The sequence below is a fragment of the Centruroides vittatus genome, unplaced genomic scaffold, assembly GCF_030686945.1.
Source record: "Centruroides vittatus isolate TY-2023 unplaced genomic scaffold, ASM3068694v2 contig_345, whole genome shotgun sequence".
NCBI lineage: Eukaryota > Metazoa > Arthropoda > Arachnida > Scorpiones > Buthidae > Centruroides > Centruroides vittatus.
Genome location: NW_027122170.1, coordinates 2,201,452 through 2,216,468, shown reverse-complemented (window position 1 = coordinate 2,216,468; position 15,017 = coordinate 2,201,452). Strand labels below are relative to the sequence as shown.

General features: G+C 31.7%; 1 protein-coding gene across 3 annotated transcripts in view; it reads right to left on the bottom strand.

The window, feature by feature from the left end:
- Nucleotides 1-15,017, bottom strand: part of Dhc16F (Dynein heavy chain at 16F) — a 383,439-nt gene that overhangs the window by 110,380 nt on the left and 258,042 nt on the right. For all 3 annotated transcript variants that reach the window (XM_067269011.1, XM_067269009.1, XM_067269010.1), the window contains exons 45-47: nt 13,714-13,881; nt 5,671-5,906; nt 1,469-1,631 (exon numbers count right to left, since the gene is read on the bottom strand). In XM_067269011.1, coding sequence (XP_067125112.1) covers nt 1,469-1,631; nt 5,671-5,906; nt 13,714-13,881 — 567 coding nt within the window. The remainder of the gene's footprint in view (nt 1-1,468; nt 1,632-5,670; nt 5,907-13,713; nt 13,882-15,017) is intronic.

The window sequence follows — 15,017 nt, the reverse complement described above, 5'->3', positions numbered from 1 at the left end:
ATTAGGACCCATCATCCCCATCAAACAATCCCAGACAGCTGTGCACTATGTAAACATCATTGCAGACCAGGTTCACCCCTTCATGGCAACAACATTCCTGGTGGGTCTGTATCACCAGGATAATGGACCATGTCGTAAGGCCTGAATTGTCATGGAATGGTTTGAGGAACATTCCAGTGAATTCCAAGACATGTGTTGGCCTCCAAATTCACCTGATATCAATCCAATTGAGGAAAATCTAATTTGTGCTGCCACACGACAACCTTGCAATGTTCAGGAACTGGAGGACAAGCTGGTGAGTGCCTGGTACCAGATACTTCAGACTACCTACCAGCACCTTGTTGAGTCAATGCTTCGCCGCATGTCGACAGTTTTGCAAGTGAAAAATGGTCTTACGTCATATTAAACAGATGGTCTAATGTAATGGCTCTTATATTAATACTTATAACATACATCTAATATAATATATTATTTATAAAATGAATTTTGCAATAAACTTTTATTTCCTCTTCACTAACGTTAATTCAAAATCGAGACTATGCTAAAATGATAATCACAACATTTTAACTTACTTGAATTTTTATCAAATATTGGTGGTAATTATGATAATTTATATATATTTTAAATATTATATATATATATATATTATTATATTATATATATAATATTTTAATAATATTTTATATACATTATATATTTATATATATTTTAAAATAACAAATTAAAAATCAAGGACAATGATATGTTTTAAAATTATAAAAGTTTCCAAAAAGATCAAATATTCAATTTGTAAGCTAAACTAAATCTAAAAATGTTTATTTAATCAAAAATATAGCAAAAATGAGCATATGGCCCAGTATTAAATGAGAAAAATTGCTATAAAATGTACTAACAGATAATTATTGAGATTTTGATTTTGAGTACTTTTCTATAGTGGAAACTGTTTATTCATATATGAGCCATTAGATTTCATCATCCAACTTTACTTCTAATGGCTGACGAGTGGCTTGCTCCAAAATGCATTCCACAATAAAATATATACATGGGAAAGAAAAATGATTTATTTTCCTTTTGATCTATGTGTCTCCTTGTCTTGTATAATAAGTCCGATATTAAACAGCAGTCTTAGAGCATAATACATATAGGATTAAAATATTTTATTGAAAAAATTGGTTTAGAAAAGAAAATAGAAACTGATTTACTAAAACCTATTTCTTTAGTCAGAAAAAAATACATATAATGTTACTAGAACTTGACAATTATCTTTTTTATATTTTATCATCATATTTTTCAATCTGATGATGAATTATTAAAAAATTTAATTCCTAGCATAATTTATTCAAACTATAATTAATAGCTACTGAAACAAAAACTGTTTAATTCTTAATTAATAAAGGATATTTGATAATTCACAAGTTTAAATTGTTATTTTTATCTTTATTAATTTTAAATAATAAAAATGTCCAACCTTGGATGTCTTGGCAACGGTTGGCGGAACAAACTTTGGATTTTCTATATATTTTTTTAACTTTTCTAAAATTTCTTCTGAAATATTATCTTTGTTATAATTGCGGAGCCGGCGTAAAAACGTCGATTCTCCGAGCATGGCCTTTGCAGTAGCCCAGTCTGGTCTATTTTAAAAAATTTTTTATTAAATTATTTAAGTGATCCGAAGACATAAATAAAAGTTATATTTTGCAGTAAATTACATTTTGTTGTTGTTGTTGCAACAGTTTTTAATTTTACATAAATTTTAAGTATTAAAATCTTACCTACATTAGAAGAAAAACAAATAAATAAAGTAATTATTTTAAATGTAAGCCTTAGTATATATAAAAAAATATAAGGCAATTTTGGCAATATAATTTAATTCTTTTTATACAAGAAAATCATTTATTAAAGTGCAATGCTAAGTCAGTTACTTTTTTTAAAACCTGTGATGTATTTTGAATATTTAAAGTTCTAGTTAATGTTCAATTTTACTCTCTGTTCAATTTTACTCTCTGATTAAGAATTTGAAAATGAGATAGATTTTGTTTCAAAAATTGTTTAATCTGACTCCTTGCACCTTTTAGTATTTATCTAATGTAATTTAATTTTAAGATCAATGCTAATACACTATACTGCTACAGGAATAAGAGAAATATGTACTACAAATATTGATATTAAAAACTGAAATTGATATTTACTATCAGTTTAGCTACATATAAATTTTAAATGAAATGTAGTGCTGCATTACCTTATTGTTTTGTTTGTATAGTTATATATTATATTGTGTATATAAAACATCATTCGTTACGTGTCGAGATCTACTTTTTGTATGATTGTTTGCGGAATAGTATACTGTATCACTGTTCCTGTCTACACCGGTCAGAGTGGGCTAATTGGCCAAAGACAAGTCACGTGAGGAAGGGAGCATTCGTGCATGACGGGTAATATAAAAGGGACCGTCGCACGTGCTGAAGAACTTTTTTTTTTTTCTTCGTGGAAAGCTAATCCGTTTCCATCCGTAAGAACAGGACATCCTCGACCTCGTGGTGTGTATCTATGGACAGTATATAGTTTACGGAATGAAGTAAGATTATTATTGTAAACGTGGTATATTCGTTTACAATAATTTATTTGTTTGTAGAATTATTGTTCGTCAGTTATTGTATTGGTTATAATTGTTTATTATTGTAAACGTGGTATACCCGTCAACCATACTGTTGTTAGCCCTGATCTTTGATTTTATTAAAGTCGTCGTCGTCTTGTTTCAATTAGTATTGTACAGTCCTTTATTTCATTTACACCCAGACTCAATATATTCCGATATATTAGAGATCAAAACAGAAATTTCTTTTTATATCTGTATGTCTAACTATGAGTATGTTCATAAAATCAAATCAGTTCAATGAATTATTAATGAGTTGGTCATAAAGTAATAATTCCATTTGGTGTGCATGGTTTGATGCTGATGATGTTTCAAATGAAACTTGCGAAATTCATGAAGAAAAGAGTTAGTTTACATTGCAAAAAAATGACATCTGGAAATATTGACATTTCTGAGTCTACTGAAGTGTATAAGTTGTGGATTAAAGAGTGAAATAATACAAATAACTGTCCACAATAAACAATCTAAGAAAAACAGTTTGGATAAGCATGCACTTGCAACATTTACAACTTTGATTTTAGAAATAGCCATTTTGTTATAAACGAATTGATCAGAATGTCCAGCAAAAGAAAAATAAAAATGACATCTTTCTCATTTAACTTGTTGAACTTTATGAACTTAACCTAAATTCATATAATGGTAATAAAAATATGCTTCTAATACTTAAGAATTTAAATTCTTAAAAATTTAAAAAACTACAATGTTGTTATTTTATTTTATTCATTTCTTTGTAATAAAATAAAATATATTTTAATATCGCTACTGATTTTAACAAAAATAATAACTTGAAAAATTAGGAATACTTTGATTACAATCATTTATAAATTAAACATTAATGGAATAAATATCTCATTTCTGCATTAATATAACTATTATTTATAGCAGACATCTTGCAATAAAAACTCTAAAACATTTTCAGAACGGTTATTCTTTTAAAGCAGTAGTTTTCAATCTTAACATCTATGGAATCCTCATTCTGAGTATTTTTTTTCTTTTGCAGAATCCCCAATTAATTAAAGTTTAAAAAATAATTAATACATAAAAAAACTTCAATGGTATTTATATTTTCTAAATAATAAAGCTTCTTATAGGTTGATAAGATATAGTTTAGAAAATTTTATTTTACATTATTTTTTGTGGAAATAATTAAAATAAAAATTTCTTATAAACAAATTTATGGAATCCTTGAAGGCTGCTTGAAAAACTTTATGGTTCCATAGAACAGAATTTGCTTATGGTTCCGTATTGCTTATACACCTAGAGAACCAATTATAAAAAATGAGTCCCAAACTCCTATCCTCTATCAACATGGTAGTAATCTCTGGCTGATTCACTCTCCATATGCATCCCAAAGAAACACAACAACTAGATCAAATGGCTTCTCTAAATACAAAAATGCACACACAATGCAGACATGGATCTTGGCCTCATATGTTGGAACAGTATTGACCCTCTCCAACATCTTCAATGGGTATCCAGACACAGTATACACCTTCCTCCACCACTTCTCACACAACTTTCATGGACAGCATTCCAAGCAACCTCACTAATGTAAAATCATACAAGACTGTCACATGTAATGAACTACTAGCCCCTCTATACAAGGAAATCATCAGACATAACAACTTTTGACTGGCTTTCAAAAGGCGCCCTCCATATTCTCTCTCATCAGAAATGCCAAGGACCCTCCCAACTGGCAACACTTATTGGGGTATATTTCATCCACTCAAGAATAGTAGATGTAATAGATTACTTGAGTATGTGGGAACCACTAGAAGACATATCACTAGCCATTTGAAAGAATATCAGGTGAATATAAATAAGAGCCACATCTCCACAGCTTTGGCAGCATATGTTTGTGATCCTGGTTTTGTGGTCCACTTTGACCAAATGAAAATTCTCAATTATGCACAAAATAAGGTGCAACTTCAATTCCTGGAGCTCTTGAAGGTATACAGGGCCACTTTGAGATGCACAGTCATTAACTTCAATGATACTATCATTTGCCTACCAGCTTAGAGAATTTGCCTACACTACTACCATCCCATGACTTATCCTGGGCATCCATGAGAAGACCATGATTCTGACTTCTCCAATCAATGAGTGGCCACATTTTTAAATCTACACATTCCAACTTGAGCAGTTTCAAGATTAAACAACATAGTTTTAGAATATAGTGTGTTCTGCATAATAGTACCCGATTTTAATTTGCCATAAAAAATGAATGGTTTAAAATATATAAAAGTAACAAGTGGCACCTCCTGGAAAAATTCATCAAGTTTTATAGATTTTTTTTTGTATTGCAAGATGATGCAAAAGTTGAATCATGAGCATTATTGTCCAGGCATTGCTTTGCCACAGGAAAAAGCACAGGTTATGTTCTGGTATGTTTGAAAGCGTGACTGCCAAAATCTCCCAATTTGACGCCCTTAGAAACGCATAAACCATATCTTTCTTATGTGAAAGATATGGTTTATGGAACTTCGGTCAGAGACCTTCAAGCGTGCATCATTGCAGCCATGTCTCTCAGCGGCACAGTGACAAAGACATGGTGCGGCATACATAGCAGGAAATTGCCTAATGCTTTGATGTTGTCGTTGTTATTGCTGAAGCATACATAGAGATGTGGTGATTTCTTTCAATGAAACTTGGCAAGTTTTTCTCTCATATAAAATCTTTGGTGAACTTATTCCTTTAACCAATAATTTTTATAACCAAATTAAATTGGGTAATTTTGAGCAGAACACCTTGTATAAAATTATATTATAATTTACAATGAATAAAGGTATAATACAGGTTAGTTGATCCAAAACAATTCAAGGAAGTTTATATGCAAAAGTAATTATTATTCATCATTTCATATATAATTATATAATAATTTTGTTAGTATTAACAGATTACTATATTATTACTTTTAGAGAATTTAATGAAAGTCAAATCTAAATTTCAGACTGAAGATGGAATAATCACTTGAAAAACAAAAACTAAATTTAATTTTCAAAAAATCTGATGCTTACTTCCTGTTTAGTAATATACAAACTGCTTCCATAACAGTCTGAACCATTTCGGGAGGACTACTAAAGACTCTTATTTCTGCAATGTCATTTTTATCTACTGCGTCTAGGGCCATGATAGCCAATGTTAATTGAGGAAGTGCTTCTTTAAGGTCTTTCTGAGCATCTGCTTGAATTGCAAATGTTTCATCTGCTTTAGCTTTCACTATAGTCTTTTCTTTTATTATACTTTGATGAACCTGTAAAAAATAAGTTTACATTTAATACATACTATCTATTTCTCATTTTACTATAAAATAAAATCATTCCTTATACAGGGTGTTTCAGAAACATACTGACAAATTTTGGATAGTTATAGACGACACCAAAACAATCACTTTTTGTTAATAAATCCATGTTTGCAAATGAACCATTTTGGCAATAGAGCAAACTAAAGTTTTAATTTAGAGTCATCACACACTGGCAGTCAAGTTGTGGTAGCTAGTGAGAATCCAAGTATTTTTTTATTTTTGTTTCTTGCTTTTTTTATGTTGTGATAAAAAAACATTAATAAAGATATCTTTATCCCAATGAAGATTGTTGAAAATTTTCAAAAAGATATAGTTTTTACTATTGACTGGCAATCTTAGTTCCTTAAGTTTCATTTGTTACTCATTTACATATTCAAAATTCTTCTTCAAAATAAACGATAATTTTTCTTTTAAAGCAATAAAACAAATAAAAAAAAAAAGAAAATGCTTGGATCCTCACTGGCTTCTGCAACTTTGTTGTAGGTGCATAGTGGCTCTAAAGTATATCTTTAATTTGCTCTATTGCCTAAAATGACTCATTTGCAAACATGGGTTTACTAACAAAAAGTGATTGTTTTGGTGTTGTCTGTAACTCCCCAAAATTTGTTGGTATGTTTTTGACTCACACTGTATATATCTTAAAAATTTAATCTAAGAAGATTTATTTAAAAATTTAAATTAACTTTAACTTGATTATTACATTGAAAAAATAAAAGATAAAGGAAAGAACTGAACACATTTCTTAATACAATGTTAAATTAAAATTCTTGATTAATCAATTTTTAGTCAGCAACTAAATAATATTCAATTTATATATACAGTAATTATTTTGTAGTCACGATATTAATTTTTTATAATAAATATTTAGAAAATAATTAAATTTTATAATCTAAATTAAATAATTATAGCTGTAAACTTAGTTTTTAGTCCTCAAAATTCTTTTAATAGTAACCTTCAAGAATCTAATAATGAATAGAAAGTTGTGTGTCATGTTAAATTTCTTATTATTCTTATGTTGCATCTTCTTTAGTTAATACTAGTACTTAATATTAACTAAAGTATTATGTTACCAAGTAATACTGTACCATAACAGACAAGATCAAGGCATAGTTGCAGAAAAACTGTTAGTGTAGTATTATTATTATTATTTAATTTTATTCATGAATCTTTAGAAAGAAAATAAATTTTGTTAAATAAATGAAAAGTTGTCCGGTATCAATATAATATTTCAAAAAAGTTATAAATTTAAAAATTTCATTTATTAGATTTGTTAAAACATGACTTATCAATTATTTATATGCGAGGGTCTAAACCCCCCCTTTCTCTTTTTTAGTAGTGTCGCTCTTTTTATAAACCTTTTAATTTTATGTAAGTATTTTAGGTAAGAGGGAGGAGGAGGCTTCCAAGGTCAACAACCGCAACGATCTCTTCGAAATGATTGTTAAAATATATATCAACAAGGAAGAAATAAACGTTTGTATTACAGTAACTTGATAGACAATAGAGTCAACAAGACAGAAATGGGCGATGTTTCTCGTCCCCTCTTTGTTGCATGTGACACGTGGCTACAGCAATAAATCACCTAGCTCGTCATCGAGCGCGACGTTTGATATAAACAGTATCGAGATTGTTGACTAAATTGAAGAAATTATTGTCAGCTAGACGCTAATTGATGGGTGAGAGCTGTCAAATCTATAAAAATTTATATTTTAAATTCACCTCTGCAAAGTACTTAAGTCTATAATTTAAACAAACATCTCAATTGCTGGCATCCATACTAGCTAGATCCAGACATGAACACACCAACAGGTGCGCATATAAATCCTGACAGTATGACACTTCTCACCCTCTTGAATTTGGTATAAAAAGAGCTTGCACTACCATTAGAGATGATGACGTCAAGGATATTAGACCAGGACTGACCAACTTTCGTCCTCTGTCCCTTCGAGACTGATTGACGCCGACGACAACAGATAGCGAGGTAATTCTTGATTTATTATGTAGAACTCTCTCTCTTCCCTCAATTGATTGAGATCTAGTTAAGAATAGACAGAGAAAGGGGATTAAAGGCCTCTCTCTGATCGCGAATACGTACAGCATAACCCCACTAACTGCCTTATTAGCAATTCCATTAAGGATTATTGTCGTCACTATTACCTTTATTATTATTATTATGTTGGGTTAAGTGAGATATACTCGGTTAACACCGGTGGCTGTGTACCATGCCGGACCAAAGTCAAGGCATAGTAACCAAAACAGAAATTAAAGAAGTGTATCAGTGTGTGTGTCTGTATTCAAGAATTTTCTCACAATATGACACGTATTCAATACAGTGGCCCTCTGTAGTGTCATGTATGTGTTTCTATTCAATTCTAATGTGCCCAGGCTTGTGTGTAGTGTGTGTGGTATGACACCTGTAGAGGAGAGAACAACAGGTACAATAAGCACCCTATCCATCCTCCACAGATGCCTTATTTCCTGGGTGAGTTCTGTGTACTTGCTAATTTTTTCAGTGCATGCGTTTTGTATATTGTGGGTGTTTGGAATGGATATGTCTATAATGTATGTGATTTTATTGTGTTTGTCAATGAGTGTGATGTCTGGTCTGTTGTGGTAAATTGTTTTATCTGTGATTATGGCTCTGTCGTAGTACATTTTGTGTGTGTTGTTTTCCAATACTGTCTGTGGAATGTATTTGTAGTATGGTTCATGGATGTCTACTAATTTGTGTTTCTTTGCAAGCTCTTGGTGTATTATATTTGCTACTTGATTATGTCTGTGTAAATAATCTGTCTGTGCCAAGAGCTTGCAACCAGAGGTGATGTGTTGTATAGTTTCTGGCATGATGTGACATTTTCTGCATGTGTCATTTGTGAGTGTTGCATCTTTGAGTATGTGTTTTCTGTAGTTTTTAGTATTTATGACCTGATCCTGTATGGCAATCATGAATCCTTCCGTCTCCTCAAAGAGGCATCCCCGAGCTAACCAGCTGTTTGACGCAGTTTTGTCAACAAAATCCTGGGCCAGATCGTAAGGATGCCTGCCATGGAGTGCCTTTCGAGCCCACGATTGCTTAATGGTGTCTATGCTTTTTATATGTTGTGTTGTGTCCATATGATGTGAGTGTAAGTTTAATGGTGTGTTATTCGAGTCTGCTAGAGTTACTGCTTTATGTAATTGTGATGTTTCTTGTTTTTTGTAGAAAAACTCTCGCAGTGACTGTATTTGTTTGTAGTGAAGGTTAACTATGTCAATCAGGCCACGTCCGCCATCTTTACGTGGAAGGGTTAATCTTTCTGTGGCAGATTTAGGATGATGTTGTTTATGCTTAGTAAGTGTAGTTCTTGTTTTCCTTTGGAGTTGCTCGAGATCTGTGTGAGTCCAATGTATAACTCCAAAAGAATATGTGAGTACTGGGATGACATGTGTGTTTATTGCTTTAACTGTGTGTTTTGCATTTAACTGTGTTCTGAGAATAGCATTTAACCTACTTTGGTATTCTTTAATCAGTCTTTGCTTTATTTGTGCATGTTCTGTTAGTTTGGCCTGTTGGAATCCTAAATACTTGTAGAGCTCACTCTCTTCCATGGATTCAATAATGTCTCCATTTCCAAGTGCAAAATCTTCTTTCTTCAGGATTCCTTTTTCTATGTGAAGTGTTTTGCATTTATCTAGGCCAAATTTCATTTGTATGTCCTTGGTGTATGAATGTGTGATTTGTAGGAGTTTATGAAGTTGTTTTTGTGTGGATGCATAAAGTTTTATGTCATCCATGTACATGAGATGTGACAGTGTATACTGTGTTGTTTTTTCGTGTCTGATATTGTAACCATATTGCGTGTTGTTTAACATGTTGGATAATGGATTCAGGGCTAGGCAGAACCAGAGAGGACTCAAGGAATCTCCTTGAAAAATTCCTCGCCTAATAAAAATTTGGTTTGTTTGTATGGAAGTGTTATGGGCCCTGAGATGTAGTGTTGTTCTCCAGTGCTGCATAGTGTTTTGAAAGAATGCAATGAGTGATGGATGTATTTTGTACATGTGTAGGATATGTAGCAGCCAACTGTGTGGAACACTGTCGAATGCTTTTCTGTAGTCTATATATGCCATGTGTATGTTTCTGTGTTGTCTGTGTGCTTGCCGTAGAATGACTGAATCTATGAGTAACTGTTCTTTGCATCCCCTGTGGTTTCTACGGCAACCTTTTTGTTGTTCTGTTAGAATGTCGTGTTCTTCAACATGTTTGTATATTTTGTTTGCGATACAGGATGTCAATAATTTGTAGAGTGTTGGAAGACATGTAATTGGTCTGTATTGTGTGGGGTCTGTGGTATTGTTGTTTTTAGGTTTCATGTAGGTGATGCTCTGAGTAAGAAAATTTGGCATGTCTTGTGGATTGATGATGATGTGTGTTAGATGTTTAGCTAGTTCCTGGTGCAGTGATGTAAACTTTTTGTACCAGAAATTGTGAATGTTGTCTACACCAGGTGTCTTCCAGTTGTGTGTTCTGTTAACAGTGTATTGGAAATCATGTATGTTTATTTCAACACAGGGCATAGTTGGTATGTTGTGCAAGTTTCTGTTCTCCTCCTCGATCCAGCCTGCATCAGCATTATGCGTGACAGCACTGGACCAAAGAGAAGACCAATATGTTGTGAGTTCTTCTTCTGTTGGTGTGCCACTGTGCTGTGTATCAGTGTTTGCTTTGTTATTAATTTGTCTGTAAAAGAGTTTTTCATTGTTTGTAAATAATTTATTTTGTTGTTTTCGTAGTGTACATGTTTTGTATCGTTTGAGTCTACGTGCTTTGGCAGCAAGTTTTTGTTTTAGTGTATCAATGTATTCTGCAATGCGTGTGTTGTGATGTTCATGTTTTGTGTGTGTTTTTATTTTCTTGAAAATGTTTTTGAGCTGTTTCCTTAATTTGGGTGTTATGTTGTTTTTAGTGTATTGTGTTAGCCTGCCTAATTGCTGTCTAATGTCATTTATTTGTGTTTCTATTCTTCTCTGCCAGGCAGGCTTGTGATAGAATTGTGTTTTCTGTGTATTTGTCTGTGATTGTACTTTCAGTCCATGGTGTGTCACTACTGTGACTGCCCCGGCATAAACTAATGTATGAATGTCTGCGAGTGTAGAAATTGAATGAATGTAGTGTGGTATTAAGTGAGTGTTTACATAATTTAGTGTTTTTCCTACTTCCTTTGACGTGTTGATTTTTGGTATTCGTGGTCGTTGTGTGGGATCTGTACCTGTATATTTAGTGAGTGTTTCCTGAAATATAAGTGAGAGCGTATTAACTAAATCCAAGTCTATGTTATCAGTGATGGATGAGGAAGTGTCTGTAGTATCATTAGTGGTAATTGTTGTATGTGTGTTATTATCAATGCTTGTTGCTGGATTATCCTGACAGGTTACATGATCTTCATTAATGTTAGATGTTTCTGTCTGTTGATGTATTTGATCAGCAACCTGTTGTTTGATAAGTTCAAGTGTTGTTTGTGGAATAAGGTTGTTGTGTATAATTGTTCTTTTTTGATCAACAACCCTTTGTTCGGTGACAGTGAGATGAGGATACTGTTGTGTGAATCTATGGTGTAGTTGTTGTCTGTATGCTGTCATGTTTGTTTCGAGTTTTGTGATGGTGTAATAAGTACGGATGATAAACTCGTTCATTTCTACTGTCCATTTCATCCGTTGGCTTGGTTTTCCAGCCTTTGTGGTCTGTGGATGCATTGCCACAGAAACACGAAGGCTGGGTTGGTTCCTCACATCTGTTGAGGGCATTGCAGTAGCCATGCTTGGGCCGGTGCTGCTTTCGCCACCGGTAACCAAGGGAGACTGTGACCTATTTTTCGAACGTGAGCCTCTGCCTAACCCACGAACACGGACCTTGTTAACCCGGGCGACGTCCGAGCCGGTATCACACTTTGATCTAGTTATTACCATGATGAATATCTCCACAGAATGTGGGTGTGGTCACTCTTAGCTTCATTTCTCCCCATAGACCTTACTGGCATGGGTGTCCCTACCAGGAGCTTATGCTCCAGCCTGCATTGCCCTATGGATCAGTAAAATTACTGGGCTCTCCCACCACGACCAGGTGGTGACCACGGGAGAGTTATTATTATTATTATTATTATGATTATTATCATCATCATCATCATTATTGCTATTATTACTAGTATATGTATCTTTTAAATAGTATCTTTATTAAATTGGTTTAATATCTTAAATATGTGTGATTACTCAAACACTGCAAACACCTTATCGACTTATCTGCGACCTCCCACTCGAGACTTTTTTTTGCCCTCCTAAAGTGCCATCCACTGACCCCATGAGCGGGACTCACCTTCCCGTCGTCGGAAACTGGGTAAGCTTTGTTGCTTAACCCCCGATTCTGCTGACATGGATACTGTTCTCTATATACAAGTAGAGTCCCGTACAATGTGCAAATAAAGCAAGCAACAACCCTTGAATTTTGTCGATCAGAGGTATACATTTTTTTTTTTCAACTTATAGGCCAAGGTTTAAACTTTCATAAATCATGTGATAATGCAGGTTTCGATAACATGATTTCCTATAATGCATAACGAATCCCTTGCGTTGTACGGGACTTTACTGCATAGAAAATTATTTTAACAATAATCTAGAGAATTGATGAATTCATTAGAAAATATTTTAAAAGAATAACATTTCTAGTAAATAAGACAAAATATTTTTCACTAAACTGAATAAAAAATGTAAAACAAAATGAACTATGCTTTACTTCACTATCAAAAATGCTAAATTATTGTCTTCCATTAAAATTAATATTCTATATCTTATGTGTAATAATAAATAAATAATAATAATAATGCAAAATAATTTTGTGACAATCTTGTGGCAACACAATGACAAAAAATTGTTGCATGTTTGTGTGCCAGAAAATAAACAAGTAATAAGTAGACCTCTTGCCATATTTTTTTATTCCAAATTAACACTTTTCAATTATATTTTATAATCATAAAACATAATACTCTATTTTTGCTTCTATTGAAATTAATAATTGTCAATCACTGTTTCATTTTAACTTTCTATTGTTTATTATATATTTTAAATATATGTTTAGTCTGTATCCAGAATATTGGAAAATTCATAAAGCAGGACCATTTCCAATTCCAAGCTTGCCAAACATTTGATCCATTGCTATATTTTTATAGAAATTAAAATATAATTTTATTAATGTACTGGATTTTGTTTTTTACTACTGGTGCAGTTTCTATATAATGAATTATCTGCATTTTCTGGAGGCAATTCACTATATAGAGATTATAAATATACCACACTAATCTTATAATGCTTTGCAGTTATTTTTGAAACATAACACAAACGTTTTTTGGTCCACCCTAGGAACTTCTTCAGGTGGAGTTCTAGAATAATTTTTTCCGGTGTGATCAGAGTTTGATTTAGCCTCCAATCGGTTCTAATTGGTGGACTGAAAACATTTGTGTTAAATTCCAAAAATAACTCCAAAGCACTATAAGGTTAGTGCAGTATATTTATAATTAACGCTTTGTTTATTGGATGGATTTTATATAGAGATTTGACTGATATATGAATATATCTATCTAGAAGAAATAATATATATAACATAAGATTTTCAAAACATTTCTCCAAAATCTCACAAAATTTAAAAAAAACTAAAGAATTCTTAATAGAATTATTATATGTTGATCACTAGCTTATTAAGAATTGAAATCAATGCTAAAGTATTTACTTCATCAGCATTGGCTTGATCTGAAGCTAACTTCTTCAACAAAGAATCGGTTAATTCACGTTGGCGTTTTAATTCGGGCTCTTTTGCTGTCAATTCACGTTTAAGTTTTACTATTACTTTGTGTGCTTCGTAAATATTATCAAGACCATTGTTGAATTTCTTTATTGCCTAAAAATTCAATTTTTTTTATTAATAAATTTTTCAATATCAATAAAAGTAACAAATCTAAAGCAATATTTATAATATAATTAGAATAATCTAAAAATTATTATTATAATGTTTGAAAAAGCAAAATAAGTAATATTTTATAACAACTAAAAACACAAATATTGTCAAATCATTCCATTTAAATGAAAATTTTGGCATAAGACACTTTTATCTGCAATGTAGATATATTTTTAAATATATTTTACAATTTGTTAATGAATGTAAGGTAGAAATAAAAAAGTGTTTCCAGAAAAAAGGGAACTACAATTTTTAATTAAAATAAATCTTTAGCTTATGCCATTAATTCAGTCTGAAGGTTTCTGTGTGCATTAACAAATTGTGTAACTTACATATGCTTAAATAAGATGTATTCTTAACATATATATTCATTTCAAAGAATAATTAAACATCTTCCATTTACAAACAAAAAACTTGAGAAGATAAATTCTGTTATCTATTTCAAATTTACATTTAACAGACAACGTAGTTATTTGAAAGTTGAAGAAACCATATATCTTTATGTTGAGATTATAATTTTGTGTACTTTCCCTTAATAGAAACTGTTTATCTGTGCATGAGCAATTAGATATTGTTATACAACTTTAATGAGGTTATAAATGCACGAATTATCAGAAGTATTGATTTTACATCATCATTGTCAACAAGTGCTCGAATGCTGAACTGTTCTCTAACTTTAGTTTATGTATTCAAGTTTCACATTGTAAACGACTAGCTATTAAATGTTGAACTGAATTTCTCACTTTATGCAACAATCTGAGTTTCTTTCCTCATTATTTACATTAACTCTTAGCATTCTACAAATCCATGTAACTTTAGAATTTGCTTTGTAAGTTAATCTGCAGTGGTGAAAAATCTGTAATATTAAACTTCTCACATATCTAAGTTTATATCAATCACATAAATTTATTTCATTTATTTATCTTTGATAATCAGCAACAAACTTTTAATTTTATACTTCTAAGACAAGACACAAGTTTATATTGGATAGTTTATCAGATGCTTCAATTCTGAATGTCTCATCACTGGTATCATAGTCCTATTGCTGCAGGACTACAATGACAAGATTATAATATTTT